The following is a 17521-nucleotide window of genomic DNA, read 5'->3' on the forward strand; positions in this document are numbered from 1 at the left end:
GGCATCAATATTATGTTTTTATTGCTTTTTAGAAGTTTAGGTGTTAACATTATGCTTCCTTTATTTCTTTATGCTCGAAAACAATTTATATAACATTGGGTCTGTCTGATCTTTGAAGAGTGGTAGTGTTGCCCTTGAAACTTTTGGATCTTGGTACTTCGTAGGGTTAGTTCCTTGATAATTTTCTTTATCTTTGCTATGGAAATTATCTTGTTTAAACTATCTATCTCTTCTGAGGTCAGTTTTTGTCAATTGTTGTCCTAGGAAATTACTCATTTCATCTAGATTTTACTAGATTTACTTCCATGTACTATTTACTGTTCTTTTATTTTTAGCCTTTTTGAATTACTTAATTTTAGATGTGTCTCTTGTACACAGCATAGAATTGGGTTCTGTTTTGGGAGTCAATTTAAGAATCTTTTTCTTGTTTATAGGTGAGTTAATCCTGTTCATATTGTTTCATATGTTTAGTTTCAACTCTGCCACGTTATTTTGTATAGTATTTTGTGTGTGTTTTATTTTCTATTTAGTGTGCTTTTTTTTCTCATTTTGGTATTTAGGTTTTTGTTCTAATGTTACCTTTATATTTACACCTTTTATAATGCCCTTTTCTTCTACTATCTGTTTTGATAGTTTTAAATAGTATTTTTTGACTCCTGTCTAATATCTATACAATAATCGAGGAGCTTATTCTGTTTTCTGTTTTCTCTTGCTTCGTCCTTCCATTTTTGAGTCTGCTTATCTTTTGTCAAATTTAGGGAATTTTCTGCCATTATTTCTTTAAATATTTTTCAGCTCCACTTCTCTTGGGACTCTTGGTGGCACAGTGTTAGACCCTTTGTTACTGTTCTATAACTGTCATGAAGTTTGTTTCTCCTGTTATTCAAATTGGGTGATTTGTATTGATCTATCTTTGAATTGATTGATTTTTTTTTCCCTTTCTCCATTTTACCAGTGACTCCTTCCGGTGAGTTTTAAATTTGGATTATTGACTTTTTCAGTTTAAAATTTTCTGTTTGGCTCTTCTTTATGTCTTCTGTTTCTTTACTGAGATTTCCTATATTTATTTGTTTTAAATATATTCATAATTGCTCACTGAAGTACTTTTATGATAGTTCCTTGAAAATCTTTGTCAGATAATTTCAGTATCTGTGTCATCTTGGAATTGACATCTGTTGACTGTCGTTTACCTTTTGAGTTGAGATGTTCCTGATTCTTGGTATGACAAGTTATTTTCATTTGTTAGCCTGCACATTTTGGGTGTTATGTTATGCGACTCTGGTTTCTCTGTAAATCTTGTTACCTGTTACTGCCAGACTGGGTAGTAGACAGGCTCTGCCCACACATACAACATCTGCAGACACCCTTCAGTAGGGAGGCCTTAATGCTGGGGTGGGGTGGTAGGTGGGCTCAGCTCATAGGCGTAGCTCCCTTCTGTCCTCCCCTTTTTGAAGTGCAATATTTCTGTTTTTTCAGAACATACACCATTTATAAATTACTCTTCCACTCCTATCCCACGTTTATTTTTGTCTGTGATCTACAATGAAGTATTTCCACATCCATCATGAGTGGAGTGACGCTCATCCTCTAGTGCAGAAGGTATCAGCGGATTTTTCTGAAAAGGATGGATAGTAAATATCATAGGCTTTTGGAACCACATGGTCTCTGTCCCACTAACGTGAGGTAGTTTTGCTAGGATATGTTACTTTTAAACACTTTACTCTCTTCCCCTCTCCTCTTCTCTGAAGTCTTACATAGGCTTGAGGCAGGAGGCCCAGACGAAAACTAGAATTTAATTTTTTCTTTTCTTACATATAATTTGAAATTTGTAGTATTCTCTGATTCCTACTAATGCTGAAGGTGTGGGCTATATGTATTTGTTTGTTTGTTTGTTTTTAAGATCTTATTATTTATTAGAGGGCACACGAGCAGGGGGAAGAGGCAGAAGGAGAAGCAGACTCCCCGCTAAGCAGGGAGCCTAACTGCGGGGCTTGATTCCAGAACTCTGAGATCATGACCTTAGCTGAGGGCAGATGCTTAACCAACTGAGCCACCCAGGTGCCCCTAAATGTGGTTTTATTTGCTCTTTTTATTCATCTCTTTACTTTTTGAAGGATATGTAGATGGATTTTATTTTATTTTTTAGGATTTTATTTATTTATTTAACAGAGATAGAGACAGCCAGCGAGAGAGGGAACACAAGCAGGGGGAGTGGGAGAGGAAGAAGCAGGCTCATAGCAGAGGAGCCTGATGTGGGGCTCGATCCCACAACGCAGGGATCACGCCCTGAGCTGAAGGCAGACGCTTAATGACTGTGCCACCCAGGCGCCCCTGTAGATGGGTTTTAATTCAGGTGGCATTAATTTAAAGCAACAGAATGTGTTTAATTTGGATACCTTAGTAAGAAGCATCTCTGATTTCACATGAATAAGACCCGTGCTTACATATAAACTCTTTGACTTTGAGTGAGTCAACAAACCTAAGTCTTTCTTTTATTTTTTTATTATTTGCAAAATCAGATGGGTATGGGGCATGGTTTATATTCTCTGCTCTTCACTTGGAGACCTTTTTCAAGGGCTTTGCAAATAATTAACTTTTTCCCCCAAAGCTAAAATGCCAACTTATTTCTTTTATCTGTTTACTTTAATAGCCTGAAAATTTAATTACATTGCTAAACATGTTTGAAAACCACTAGTATCCTTTTGGTGTCTTCTAGCATTGAAGCAGCTGGTATATGGTCTTGTTCTGTATATAAAGTGTTTCCTTGTGATTATTAGGTACTCAGTTTGTGGGGCAGAGAGAAAACTTTTCTGCCTTTTTTTTTTTTTTAAAGATTTATTAGAGAGAGAGAGAGAGAGAGCATGTGCACACACACAGCAAGGGAAGAGGCAGAAGGAGAGGGAGAGAATCTGAAACAGGCTCGACTCCCTACTGAGTGTGGAGCCTGATGCTGGGCTTGATCTCACTACCCTGAGATCATGACCTCAGCTGAAATCAAGAGTCATATGCTTAATGGACTGAGCCACCCAGGCGACCTCTGCCTATTTTTAAATTCATCTATCTGATACATAAATGCAGAAGTTAGGGTAAAAGTTGTCTCAGACTTCTGTCTCCTTTTTGTGAAGAATGATCTGAGGTAGGCATTGAGAGAGTTCTCTGCTGCTTAGTAGATTTATTCGGTAAGCAGGTATGTTTGCCACCAGTCTAAAATATAAAGTTTAATTACTTTTTATGTCACCACCCCGAAGTATGTTAAGTATTTTAAGCGTTCAAACAAATACCTAACCTGGTAATTCTTTTTTACTTTCTGTAGATTCTTGTAGATACAGTTTGGGCTCTGTCATACCTGACAGATGGAGGTAATGAGCAGATACAGATGGTTATTGATTCAGGGGTTGTACCATTTCTTGTGCCCCTTCTGAGCCACCAGGAAGTGAAAGTTCAAGTAAGTATCTTATTTTTCTTATATAGAATTGTGTTTGCTATATAACCTGTTAACTTGAAAAACTAGGCTTCACTTCTGTCTCTATGTACATAACTTCCATATTTCTCCTCTGTTTTACTGAATCTGATTTTGTTGGTTTCTAAATCTTTATCTCACCCAGATTCTTTGCAGAGTTTCAGACTGAAAATAGACAATTGTCCTCGAGGTCTTGGACATCTCCTCTAAGAACTCCTTCAAGCATTCCATTGGCATTTTACCAGACAAAATTAAAATGTATCATCTTCTCCCACAAACCTGCTCCTCTTTATATATCCCCTTTCAGTAGACCACATAGTCCAAGCTTGAAACCTTGACTCCTCCTTTCATTTCCCCTCCATTGCAGAGTCCTATTAATTCTCATTATAGAGCTTTCACATCTGTCTGCCCCTTATGTATCTAGAGCCACTGATTTAGTTCAAGACTCTTTTTTTTCCCCTCCAAATAATTGCAACAGCATCCTAACTGCATTTCCTCGTCTCTCCTTTCTCCACACTCTAATTAGGGGTGGGTGGCTGATAGGTATTCATTCCACTTCTGCCAAAGTGACTGTCTAGATGGAAATATGCGCCCATTCCAGGCCTTTATTAAAATATTTCTGTGGTACTAATTTAGTAAGAGATAAAAAAATAGCTGCTGTTAAAATGAACCTTTACTTTTTAAATTTTCATTTCTTTTTATTTTTTGAATCTTTGAGCAGTTTTTCACACAATTTTTCTATATAGTTCCATTTTTTACAAGACTTGTTTAAAATTCAAAATTGCCTCTCAGTTCTACGTAGTACTTTGTCTAAGAATACAGTAAGTGTCAGTCATTTAGCCCTTGCATTTTTACATTTTCTCAGGATTATGAAAAATGTAGAATCCACTTTATAAACAAATGAATTTATAGAAAGTGTTTTATCCCCACCCCAGACAGCAGCACTCAGAGCAGTTGGCAACATAGTGACTGGCACCGATGAGCAGACCCAGGTTGTTCTCAACTGTGATGTCCTTTCACACTTCCCGAATCTCTTATCACACCCAAAAGAGAAAATAAATAAGGTAAAGCACTCTCTGTATATTTCATATCTAACTGTCCCCTTGTTTTCTGTTGCTATTTGTTTGATCATGATTGTCTTCAAAACCACTGTAGTTAAGATGAGAATTATTTCAAGTCACCTCCGCAGTTATTTTGTTATAAGTGCTGCCCTAATAAAATAACCAGTGTTTTTATTTAAATATATTGGGCAGTAGCCAGAATCAGTAAATTAGTAGCCACTAAGTGAGAATATGTAAAAAATCTCTCATTGGATGGCTGGTAACTTTTATAAACAGAGAGATCATAATTTAATCTCCCTGTGAAATTAGATTGGACCAAAAGCGGCAGTGCCTAAATTAAAGATCAAAAAAGTCCTTTTTAAAAAAAATTTCAATGTTGAGATACAAACTTATTGTTAAATATATACTTAAGTACTGAATTCCTTTTGTGTCTGCCTTATTTCACACTGCGTAATTTTTTTAAGGTTCATCCATGTTAGAGCATGTATCAGAACTTCATTTCCTTTTATAGCTGAATAAATATTCCATTGTACATATATACCACATTCTGTTTATCCATTCATCTGTTGATGGACACTTGGAGTTTTTCTACCTTTTGGCTGTTGTGAATAATGTTGCAGTGAACACTGGCATGCAAGTGTCTATTTGGGTCCCTGCTTTCAGTTCTTTTGGGTATATATCTAGGAGTAGAACTGCCCAGTCATATGGTAATTCTATGTTTAGCTTTTTGAGGAACTGCCAAATTGTTTTCCGTAGTGGCTGTACCATTTTACATTTCCACAAGCACTGTATAAGGGTTCCAGTTCCTTTTTTTAAATTATTATTACTAGTAGCTGTGAAGTGATGTCTTGTGGTTTTGATTTGCATTTAGTTTAATGTAGTTTTATCTTCCTGAAATGCCACTATCCCCAGAACCAACAGAATTGATCATTTCTTCTGTGTCATAGCTATATTTGTATAGTCATAGCTATATTTGTATATAATTTGACAGTTGGATTCTTAAGAAAAGTATGTTGTCAGAAAGTGCATTTTATGAATACATTTATTCCATTGAGGGGAAAGAAGCCAGTCTTTTAGACTCTGGGCCAGTTATTTTTACTGTAGAAATTTCAATAATCTAGGTGATTTTTACAGCTAAGTGTATTCCATAATTGGAAACAGAGCTGAGAAGTGAGGAAGCCGGACAGAAGTGGGTGCAGAGAAGTTCTGGCCTGTGATCGATATGCCTAAGTGAAGGTATCATGGGGGAAAGAAAAAGGGTTCAGATAGATTCCTGCTCAGCCTCAGCAGCCAGTTAGTCTCCTCAGAAGTCTTTCACCTTGAGCACGTGTGTTATTTGCACTTGGGATCATCAGGGGACCCTCAAGGTGGAATAAAACTCAGTTTTATTCCTTCAGCACTTTCTTTAAAGATTGATTGATTGATTGATTGATTTTAGAGAACACACTCAAGTGAGTGCGGTTGGCCGGTGGGGGAGGGTGGGTGGCGAGGGAGAGAGAGTATCCGAGCAGACTGCCCACTGAGTGCAGAGCCCAACATGGGGCTTGATTGCATGACCCTGAAATCATGACCTGAGCCCAAATCAAGAGTTTGACACTTAACTGACTAAGCCACCCAGGCACCCCATATTCCCTCAGCATTTTAGTTTGAAATTTTTCAAACCTACGGGAAATTTGCAAGAATAGTATAGTGAACCCCTATATACCCTAAGCACTGATTTACCAGTTGTTAACATCTTACTAAAATTGGATAGCAAAATAAATTTTCAGTTAACTTTTTTAATTGTAGAAGAGACAACATTTGACACTAAAATTAAAATAGAACCTGCTGGTTTGTGACTTACAAATCCTTTAAGGTTATAATAAAATTTGTTATATAGACCCATCCCAGACTAAGTAGATACTTAATTTCTAAATATGTCTTGCAAGTAAATATTTTTATAATAAAGCAATTCTCCTTTCCTAGAAGTAGTTTTAACAGACTGTTAGGAAATCGAGTCTTTTATTTACTTCTGTCCTTATCTTTTAAAGGGATCTTAAAGCACCAAAAATGTAAGCTGCATGAGTAAAGGTTTTTTTGGTCTGTTTTGTTCACTGCCGTATTACCATTGTCTAAAATAGTGGCCTAGCTTGCGTAGGCATACATTATATTGGATGGATAAATGCTAGCTTAATGGGGCCCAACCAAATATTATGGTTAGAAGTTTCCTTGTAATTTGTTCAAAATGAGAGATTCTGTGTCACCTAATTGCTTTTTAGATGCATTCCCCCTAATGCAGCTCAAGTGATTTTGTTATAGCATATGTAAACTACATTAAAATAAAAATATAAATGCATTAAAAATAATTTTTCAAACAAAGGTACCCTGTATTTTGTTCATTTATAGGAAGCAGTGTGGTTCCTTTCCAACATAACAGCAGGCAACCAGCAACAAGTTCAAGCTGTAATAGACGCTGGATTAATTCCTATGATTATTCATCAGCTTGCTAAGGTCAGTGGTATTAGGAGTTTATCGTGTACATTAATATATTATAACCAAGATTTTTTGAATGAAGAATTCATATAATCATTTCTTTCTTAACCTTCAGGGGGACTTTGGAACGCAAAAAGAAGCTGCTTGGGCAATTAGCAACTTAACGATAAGTGGCAGAAAAGATCAAGTGAGTTTGGAGAAACTCTTGGGATTGTTAAAACTGAAAAGTATACTACTCTTTTATGTTTAGAAGCTGCTGATTGTTTATAAGCCCTGTGCTATGTTCTTTTGGGGGAAAAGATAATTATATAAATAAAAATGTTTCTTTTGTTGCCTAGGTTGAGTACCTTGTACAGCAGAATGTAATACCACCATTCTGTAATTTACTGTCTGTGAAAGATTCTCAAGTTGTTCAGGTGGTCCTCGATGGTCTGAAAAACATTCTGATAATGGCTGGTGATGAAGCAAGCACAATAGCTGAAATCATAGAAGAATGTGGAGGTAAGGGGGGCTGAAGAAGACAGTTGAGCACTGGAATGCTGGAATAGTACTTCCTTTAAAGACAACTAACGAGGAAGAAAACTGTCAGGAAACATTGCTGCTCCCTCATCAAAGTATGTTGCTGTCCTTCGTTTGCTATATCCACAGAGGGTTTTCCAACAAGCATGAGTCCATACTCTGGAAAAACTGGTTGTGAAGGTCATTCCGTGCCTTCCTAGAGGTTTTTGTTGCTTTTTAGGTACCATAAACACTCCTCTTGAAGTCACAGTGCGTGATTAAAAGCTCGAGAACCACTATAGTAGAGAAACTTATAAGCTTTGTTTAATCCAGAATTTCTTAGAATCCGTGACAATGAAACTCTTTTTTCATGTTAACACCTAATATCATGTGATTCTGTGGACCTTACTTTGTGAAATACTGCTCCATATTGTTGGAAAAGACATTTCAAGAAAGAATACTCTTAAGGATTTAAATTTATAGACTTGTGCATCTGATGTATGGAATAAATATATTGGGAATAGAAATGAAGGCATTCTACAGTTCTGAAAAATTGTTTCCCAATTTCTTTGTGGCTATAGGATATAAGCACCCTATTTGATTGCTTTCTTGGAAGAAATTACTTCAAAATCTAAAGCTTTGTCTTCTATTTGTATCAGTTAATCAGAAGTTTCTGAAAATTTGTTGTTATACAAAAGTAATAACATTTGGAAAACGAAGGGAAAGTTAGAAATTACTATATGAGATAGTGCGCTTCTACTAACACAGTCTGGGGAGGCATCGGTTTGAGTTCCGTCACTAACTTGCCATGCAGTCTGAAGTAAATCGCTTTACATCTCTGGACCATAGCTTCCTCATCTGTCAAATGGAGTGTTTAGGTGTTTTTTTAACTGTCTGCCTCAGATACAAGGGTACCTCAAGCATTTCTAGAAAGGAAGAAATTAGTGGGATGCTGGTCCTCCAACCAGAGCAGCTCAGTTTTATCTGTTTTCTAGAAAACTGTCATCTTTGGGGAGTGGTGGGAAGGTGTTCTGAGTTCTTTTGGATTTTCATGGTGAGAATGAACATAGTTTTTTATTTATGTCTGCTTAATTATTTGATTTTTTTTGTTTTTATCAGGTTTGGAGAAAATTGAAGTTTTACAGCAACATGAAAATGAAGACATATATAAATTAGCATTTGAAATCATAGATCAGTATTTCTCTGGTGATGATGTAAGTATACATTAAAGTATGGTATGCCTGCATGTACATTAAAAACTAAGTTTACTAAGAATTTTCCTTTTGTCATTAATACGACAAGTTTATACTATATTTCTATCAGATCTCTTGAGGTGGCACTTTTTAGTTATTTTTAATCTAAATTTTAAAAAATTAATAATTGTTTTCCATCAATCGATTTTTTAATCTTTTTTTTTTTTTAAGATTTTATTTATTTATTTGACAGAGAGAGTGTAAGAGTGGGGTAGGGGCAGAGAGAGAGGGAGACACAGACTCTCCCCTGTGCAGGGAGCCTGACGCAGAGCTCAATCCCAGGACCCTGGGATCATGACCTGAGCCGAAGGCAGACGCTAAACTGACTGAGCCACCCAGGTGCCCCCATCAATCAGTTTTTTTAGTAGTGTGTCTGAAACATGATTAGAAGGTAAAAATACAAAAACAGGTCTTTGAGGGGCACTTGGCTGGCTCAGTCGGTAAAGCATGAGACTCTTGATCTCAGGTTGGAAGTTTGAGCCCCACATTGGGCATACAGATAACTTTAAAAAAAAGAAAGAAAGTTCTTGTTGCATTTGTAATCTGTTAAATGGGAAGAAATAGTACAATTCACTCTTGAACAACAAGTGTTTGAACTGCACAGGTCCACCTGTAAGTAGAATTTTTTTTTTTTTTTAAATAAATGCAGTACAATACTATAAATGTATTTTCTGGGGCACCTGGGTGGCTCAGTCAGTTAGGTATCTGACTGGCTCAAGTCATGATCTCAGGGTCCTGGGATCGAGTCCCCTGTGGGGCTCCCCCCTCAGTGGGAGTCTGCTTGTCCCTCTGCCCCTCCCCCTGCTTATGCTCTCTCTCAGATAAATAAAATCTTTCCAAAAAATGTATTTTCTCTTTCATATGATTTTCTTAGTAACATTTTCTTTTCTCTAGCTTACTTCATCCTAAAAATACAGTACATAATACATATAACATACAAAATATGTGTTAATCAACTGTTTATGTTATCGGTAAGGCTTCCTGTCAACAGTAGGCTATTCGTAAGCTATTAAGTTTTTGGGAGTCAGAAGTTATCCTTGGATTTTTGACTCTACATTGGGGAGGGGGTTGGTGCCCTAGCCCCCATGTTGTTCAAGGGTCACCTGTAATTTTAGAAATGATGTGTGGGGCGCCTGGGTGGCACAGCGGTTAAGCGCCTGCCTTCGGCTCAGGGCGTGATCCCGGCGTTGTGGGATCAAGCCCCACATCAGGCTCTTCAGTTATGAGCCTGCTTCTTCCTCTCACGCTCCCCCTGCTTGTGTTCCCTCTCTCGCTGGCTGTCTCTATCTCTGTCAAATAAATAAATAAAATCTTTAAAAAAAAAAAAAAAAAAAGAAATGATGTGTGTTCAGATAGGTAAAATAAGTCTATGGATACAGAAACTTAAGACTGGGGCAGAGATGGGGGAGGGGATGAAATAATTGGAGCGATGTTTAAATGTGTGTTCAGCTTAATTAAATTGTTAAATCACTTGGGGCACCTGGGTGGCTCAGTCCCCTCTAACTCTTGGACTCCTGATATTGGCTGAGGTCATGATCTCAGGGTTGTGAGATTGAGCCCCACTTTGGGCTCCGCAGTCAGCAGGGAGTCTGCTGGAGATTTTCTTTCCCTCTCCCCGCCCGCCCCCGCTCACATGCCCGCACTCACTCTCTCTAAAATAAATATATCTTAAAAAATAAAAAAGTAAATTGTTAAATTTCTTAATAATATCATTGATTTATTTAAATATTTAATTGATTGAAACCTAGAGAATGATTATACAACATGTGTATAGAACTCTCATAAGAAGTAAGTTCTGCTTATACCATAATATGTAGTATCTTAACATAATAAGGACTTTTTTTTTTTTGCTCTTTATAGATTGATGAAGATCCTAGCCTCATTCCTGAAGCAACACAAGGAGGTACTTACAATTTTGACCCAACAGCCAACCTTCAAACAAAAGAATTTAATTTTTAAGTTCAATTGAGTGCAGCATCTTTCCCAATTCAATACGAAGCACCACCAGATGGCTACCACATGACAAGAAGAACAACAACAAAAGGCTCCAAAACACACATGCCTCTTCGTTTTGATGCTTCTAAAGCAAGCCATGTCTCAGTCACTTTGCAGTTGCCAAAAGTTACTATCACATGGACTGTAAATGCATATGCATGATTTCCTAAACTGTTTTAGAATTCTCCTTAACAATCTCAACTACCCTATTTTTCCCTGTTCCCTGGTGCCACACGCTGACAACTGCAGTCTCCAGTTTAGAATATTCCGTAGTGGTGGCATGTCAGCTGCCCACTTGATACTCCTTTGGAAAATGGTGCGCTGTGGATCAAGACACTTTGGTATGATGCATATACACATTGGAAGACTTTAAAGAGGTGCAGTCTGATCTGAGCCTCCATCACTGTCCTCCACAAACATATTTTCATATTCTTTATGTGGAAGAATAGATTTTAAAGTACAAGCCAAATGATTTTCATTGGTGGAACTGACACACAAAAAAAGTAACTTAAAAAAAGAAACTTGGTTATTGATTAAACAGATAAGTTTTAAAAAACTGTGCTTCATCTACCAGTAATTGATGTGTTTATTATCTGCCTCAGAAGCCAGGGTTGGAGGAAGAACTTTAGCTATGGATGGTAATGCTTTCGCCATTATACCTAATTTTTGAGAACAGCAAGCCCTATTTGACCACTCACTTCAGCCTGTGTGTTCCTGCTGTTTTGAAGTAATCAAATGCTGTGCATGGTCTTTTACCTGAGCTGCAACCTGTTACGGACTTGAACTTCTGTTTAAGTTGAAAGCAAGAGTTCCTCACTATAAAGAAAAAAAAAACAAATAAAAAACAACAAAAAAAAAACAAAGGTCTAAAGTCCTGATTGGTGATGTTTAAAAAAAAAATCTTGCTTTCAGCTTTCAGGAGTTAATATTTTTTGTTTTAAATTGATAATTGGATATGGTTGATTTATATTGGGTTTAAACTGTGGAGCTTTCATGTTTACTGTAATTTAGTCTTAAAATATTTTTTACTTAGTAACCAGTGCTTTTGATAATGTGGTTGGCAACAAACCAGCAACTATTTAGAAGTGTTATAAAACTTCATTCTTTGAGTATTGGGAAAGTTAATTCAGATCCTACTCTAAAAGCATATTCATATATTAAAAGATTCAGACATGGATCTGTGTAGAGGAATAATCTGCAGTTATTTGACATAAACCTGATTTGCAGTGATCTTTAAGCAGTTCTGCAAAATCTGGTATTACTATGTAAAGTCCTTGCTTTTGGTAAATTGTCTGACCCAGTTATTAATGAAAGAATAGGGATTTGAAAATTTTTAAACTGAATAATTTTTGCTGTCACAGAAATGGTTTTGTTGCTATTGTTTACTGGGTATAATTTCCCAATGCATTGATGTGAAGGGATAGAAAATCGAAACTAATTTAGTATCTGATGGGGGGTGTATTTACTGTGATGAAGATGAGACAGATGCCATCAGAGCTTCGTGAATCAGCTGGGGTGTTTTCACTGAGAAACAACACATAGCAGGTGTGCATTCATTACAAATATATGTATCTGCCAAGGTGGAGCCACTTTAAAGAGTGAGTTTTGTCTTGTATCTAAAATGGATACAAGCGTATGTTTAAACTGCAAGATTTTTACTTGCTAGAGAATCTGTTTTAATATAGTGGTTTGGCCTCTGATTATTTATAGGTTTTATAAATTTTAGAATCAATTTCTCTTTAAGGTGGCTCAGATTTTTCAACTCTTGTGCACATAAAATTGAGTTGAAGTTCATTGTGCCTTTTTTTCTTTATCCAAATTTTGAGTTAAAGCTTCATATGGTAACTGCATCCTGTTCAGACACTGTAGTCGAAATTTTTGAAACTGTGTGGTGTTCCCTAAAAGTAGGAATAACAAAGTCAGAGCTAATTAAGGTCACAAACTTCGGTGAAACCCTTAAAGTCCAAATCTTCTCGATATTGTGAATTGTACCCCTTCCAGTTTAGTTTCTTCTGGACTCTCCATACTACTTACTGACAGTTACCTTTTAAATTTTGCACACGTTGAGATTAAATTGGGCCTCTACTGTGCCGATTCCTATTTCCTCTTGTGTTTTCAGTGCGAACTAACATAGGTGAACATTAGCATCAAGTAGTGCAGACATACGTATGCATTTGCTTGATTCAATTTGTTGTGACCTTATCAGTTTGGAATTGGAATTGCACCATTTCGTAGACAAAGGAAACTAAGTATATTGCTGCACTTTTAAGTTTTCAGAACAGTGTTGAAAAATTGCATTGTTTTTATTTTTTTTAAACTCAGTTAAAAAAGACTAAAACGTTCTTTCAAAAGAGGCATCTAAATGTGTTCCTAATTTTGTATATGGGCTTAGGTTTTGTAACCAATAAAAAAAGCTGCTATCAAATATGATAAAACATTGAAGAACTTATTTCTAAAAGTTTCTTAATTTCCTAGTTTTGTTTTCTGCGGGGTTAGATTTAAATTTGGAACTATTTTTCAAACATCAGCCACAAGGGAGGCAAATCATGAATTACTCTTTCATTGTATTTTAATTTCTCTCTTCCACTATAACAAACCAGGACAACAACAATGCTGGGTTTCAGGTATTTTGTGACAAATAAGAAACACCCAAATCTTTATTAATTTCCTGAGCTGCTGTTAACAGTACCGCAAACCCGGTGGCTTAAAACAGTAGGAGCTTACTGTTGTCCAGTTCTGGAGGCCAGAAGTCGGAGATCAAGGTGCGGGCTGGACACTCTGTGTACGCTCTGGGGAGTACCCTCTTTGTCTCTTCCCAGCTTCCGAGGACCCGGCAGTGCTTGGCTTCCTGAGCTTGTAGCTGCGTCCCTCCAGCGCCCCGCTGTCGGCCTCGTCATGTGGCCTTCTCCCTGCCTACCTCAGGTTTAAATACCATGACTTAGGCCGTTTGAGAAAATGGTGTGATTATGACTCTCATGAAAGAAACAACAAAATCAGACTTTATGGCTTGTCTAGTCCTTGAGAACAAGTAACTGTGGAAGATAGTAATTGAAGTAAACTGGGAAGTTTTAACCTGGGAGATAGAGGTTGTGGCTCTGAATGAAATCTTGGATTAATTAAAAGGACAAAAGAGCAACTGAACTTTTGAATACACAGATATTTTTACTTATTATAATGCCACTTCAAATTATTTTTGAAAGAAGTCAGTGTATACAAGTAAATAAATGTGATAGTACCTTTATGTCCTCTTGCCATGATTTCCTTCAGAAGAGTTGTCCTTTTTAGAGGATTATTTAATTATTGCAAGTGAAAACTCATGAGAATGTCCGTTGTCTTACAGTGATGGTTTGAATTTTTTTAACCCTAGTTGAACCGGGGGGATTTCAATTAAATCTATTTGGAGAAAGAGAGTGTAATTTCTGTATATTAAGCTGTAAGTCTTAAGGCATATAACCCAAGGAGTGCTCTGTATAACCCACCACTCATTTGTCTAAAGTTTTAAAAGAACTCTTTATGTTGTACATAAAGCCAAAAAGTAGTGGTAGAGTGATTCTCAAAAAGTACTATGTAGAGATAGGGGTGTATCTGTCCATGCGTATAGGTAGGGCTCAGTACTATATTAAGAGAAAGTGGGAAAAGAGATGTGAGAATGTTCCCCTCCTTTAGCCTCCTAATTTGTCCATGAAACCCCTCAACTAACTTTGACCTAAATCAGGGTTTCTCCAGCCCTGCGCTATTGCCATTTGAGGCTGGCTAATCCTTTGCTGTGGGTTCCATCCTGTGCATTGTAGGACGTTTAGCGGCATCTTCAGGCTCTCCCCACTAAGTACCTCTGCGTTCCCCAGTCGTCGTGACAACCAAAATTGTCTTCAGGCATTGCCAATGTCCGGCCCCTGGGAGCCAGATTTGCCTGGGTGCAAACCACTGGGTTAAGTCATGTCTCTTTGTTGTGTAGTCCCAGACTTTGCTCAGATGCATCAGATAAAAAGAGGAGACAAAAATATACCTTTTCTTCATTCTCCATTTTAGGAGAAATCAAAGCCAGCCCTATCACCCATCTGTAGGAACTCCTGGTAGTACTAAGCCCCATCTATTGCAAAGGACTTAAGATAAAAATGGGAATATGGAGGAAGTACTAACCTTCTTGAATTTATCCTGTGGCTACAAAAAGAAGGTGTGTGAAACAAGCAAATGTGTTAATTGCCCACAGTTTTCACAACACTGCCCTGTAGCAGTGTTTTTCAGACCTGTTTAGTTGAGATATTTAAGTTCTCTGGGCAAGCTGGGGTGGGGCCAGAAAATCACAGCCTTGTCTGAAAAGCACTTCTTTGAAGCATTGTGAGAGATTGGCCCCATCAGGAAACTTGTAAGTTTATTAAAAATGACCAAAAGCAGTGGAACTATGGTTGAGTCATGCTATAAAGGCTGTCTTCCCTGCAGGGGACTTACCCCTCTTCCCTACCCTAACAAAATTGCCATCTGCCTTCTTGAGTCAGTCTCTTTTGTCAAACTGGTACCTAAAGATAAATGGGGCCTTGTGCCAAGTAACGAGTAAATCCACAATGTAAACACATCCTCGTGGGACAGCGGCTTTACCTGATGATAAGTAGAGCAGTTTTATGGTAATACAAGCCTAAGTGTTACAGAGTAAAGGACACATTTTCTGTAACATTTTAAAGATAAAATCAGATTTTTGAGGCAGGCTATTTTACGGAAGCATTCCTGCAGGAGCAGGAGTTGGGGAGTTTGAGAAGCCATGATGAAATGCTCTAAGCGAGCCTGTTCTACATTGCAGAATAGCTTTAGTTGTTACCAACTCTTGTCTTAATACCGAACAAAAGGCACCGCTGTAAATGACCATCTCTGTAAACGAACTTTTGCTCTTCCTCATTAGCAGAAGACACAGATCTGCATTTGTCAGTTACCTTCCTCACCCTGGACACGCCATGCCTTTCAGCCAACTGCATATAAAGTCGTTCCTGGAACTGGTTCCTGTCGCATCATGCATTCCAAAGACCCCAAGAATAGAGTACGATGTGACTAGTTGCTGGGTAAAATGGAATAGGAACAGTCCATTATCTGGACACTTAATTCTATTAATGTGGAGGAGAATTTTTCAATTATTCTACCAGCTTCATCATAATTAGATTTGTGATCAAGTAACAGCCTCAGCTCTCTTTGACTTGGTAGTTAGGCATTTACACTTTCAAACCTAAATATAAGAATTTATAAATGCCATATTACTGATTTCAGCCCAATTTTCCTCATAATAAGATCAGATTCTGTTTATCCTTTCCATGTCTTCAGTCAGAGGAAGCACCATGGTGAGTTAAATGGAGTGAAAGAAAGCAAGTACAGGGGTGCCTAGGTGGCTCAGTCAGTTAAGTGTCTGCCTTCGGCTCAGGTCATGATCCTGGGGTCCTGGGATCAAGCCCTGTGTCGGGCTCCCCACTCAGTGAGGAGTCTTCTCCCTCTCCCTCCCTCTGCCTGCTGCTCCCCCTGTTTGTGCACTCTCTCTGTTAAATAAATAAGCAAATAAATAAAATGTTGAAGAAAAGAAAAAAGTATAACTAGAGCAAAAATAATGACAGGGAGCAGGATTACTAGGGACATGGGAGGGGCTAAAGAGATTGGTAGGGGCCAGGGCCCACAGCTGGTAAGTCAGTCTAAGAGCAATGGGAAATCATTGTTACTCATTATCATTATCATTCTACAAGAGTGATGATAGAAGAATCATGTGTAATAACAATCCTTGGCTGATAAGGTAAGGACAGGAAATGTACTTGGGGTTAGTGGTATCTAGTGGTCACATTAGTGAGTGTGAAGCACTGAGGCAAGAGATGCTGAACAGCTTGGTCCATGAAATGGATGGAATCAAGGGATACTTGGTGCTAAAATAGGAGTTGGTGATGCCTTAGATCTGGAGTTTGAGGAGAGGGAAATACCAAGGATGATTTTTAGGTTGTGGGTTGCAGAACCGATGAGTGGAAGTAGCACAAGATAGGGAACACTGGAAAAGACTCAGGGAATAGAGCGTGATGAGTTCAGTTTGGGTTGTGTTGAGACATTTAAATGACTGTCAAGTAGGGCAGTTGGAAATACTGGTCTGGAGCTCAGAGGAGAGAGCTGGGCTAGAGATTTGAATTCTCCGCTGTTTTGGTGGTTATTAATGCAGCGGGTGAGCGTGAAATTGCCTGGGTCCAGCAGTCGGAGTGAGAACAGGGTGTAGGACAGCATGTGGACTTCCAACATGAATGCCCATGTAGTGGAGGATGAGCTTACAAAGGGAACACAAGGTATAGATAGGGAAGTGAAAAGTAAATGCTGTGTGTTTCCTCAGAAAATGGAGGGAAAAGAGATTCCAGGGCCCAGAGATGCTGTTGAGAAGTCAAAGTGAGGACAGGAAATGTCCTTTGGGTTAGTGATAACATGTCACCAGTCACCATAGTGAGAGCTGTATCACTGAGACGAGGGTGGAAACTAGAGTAGGAAGGTCTGAGGAGCAGGGACACAATATGGGGACATTGAATCCAGTCAGGGTTTTATTTTGGTCAGAAGGGGAGGGCAGGGTCACTAAAGGGTGATGTGGGGAAATTGGTGGGGGAAATCCCAGTGAGAAAGATGTTGACTACACATGAGAAGAGTGATGATCAATTTTCTAAGGTACAGGAGAGAATCCAAAGCATAGGTGGCAAGACTGGGTATACTCACTTCTTCAGTCGGCATGCACTTACTTGAGCAACTAGTATATGCCAAACTCTGTGACAGGTGCCAGGGAAAGA

General features: G+C 38.1%; 1 protein-coding gene across 1 annotated transcript in view; it reads left to right on the plus strand.

Moving 5' to 3' along the window:
- KPNA3 (karyopherin subunit alpha 3) overlaps nucleotides 1-13188 on the plus strand; it is an 89597-nt gene extending 76409 nt beyond the window's left edge. The window contains exons 11-17 of the mRNA XM_040622686.1: nucleotides 3314-3445; nucleotides 4396-4524; nucleotides 6907-7011; nucleotides 7109-7180; nucleotides 7332-7494; nucleotides 8611-8705; nucleotides 10605-13188. Of these exons, the coding sequence (XP_040478620.1) occupies nucleotides 3314-3445; nucleotides 4396-4524; nucleotides 6907-7011; nucleotides 7109-7180; nucleotides 7332-7494; nucleotides 8611-8705; nucleotides 10605-10703 (795 nt within the window). The 3' untranslated portion in view covers nucleotides 10704-13188. The remainder of the gene's footprint in view (nucleotides 1-3313; nucleotides 3446-4395; nucleotides 4525-6906; nucleotides 7012-7108; nucleotides 7181-7331; nucleotides 7495-8610; nucleotides 8706-10604) is intronic.
- Nucleotides 13189-17521: the final 4333 nt, after the last annotated feature.

Source organism: Ursus maritimus, unplaced genomic scaffold, assembly GCF_017311325.1.
Source record: "Ursus maritimus isolate PB19 unplaced genomic scaffold, ASM1731132v1 scaffold_10, whole genome shotgun sequence".
NCBI lineage: Eukaryota > Metazoa > Chordata > Mammalia > Carnivora > Ursidae > Ursus > Ursus maritimus.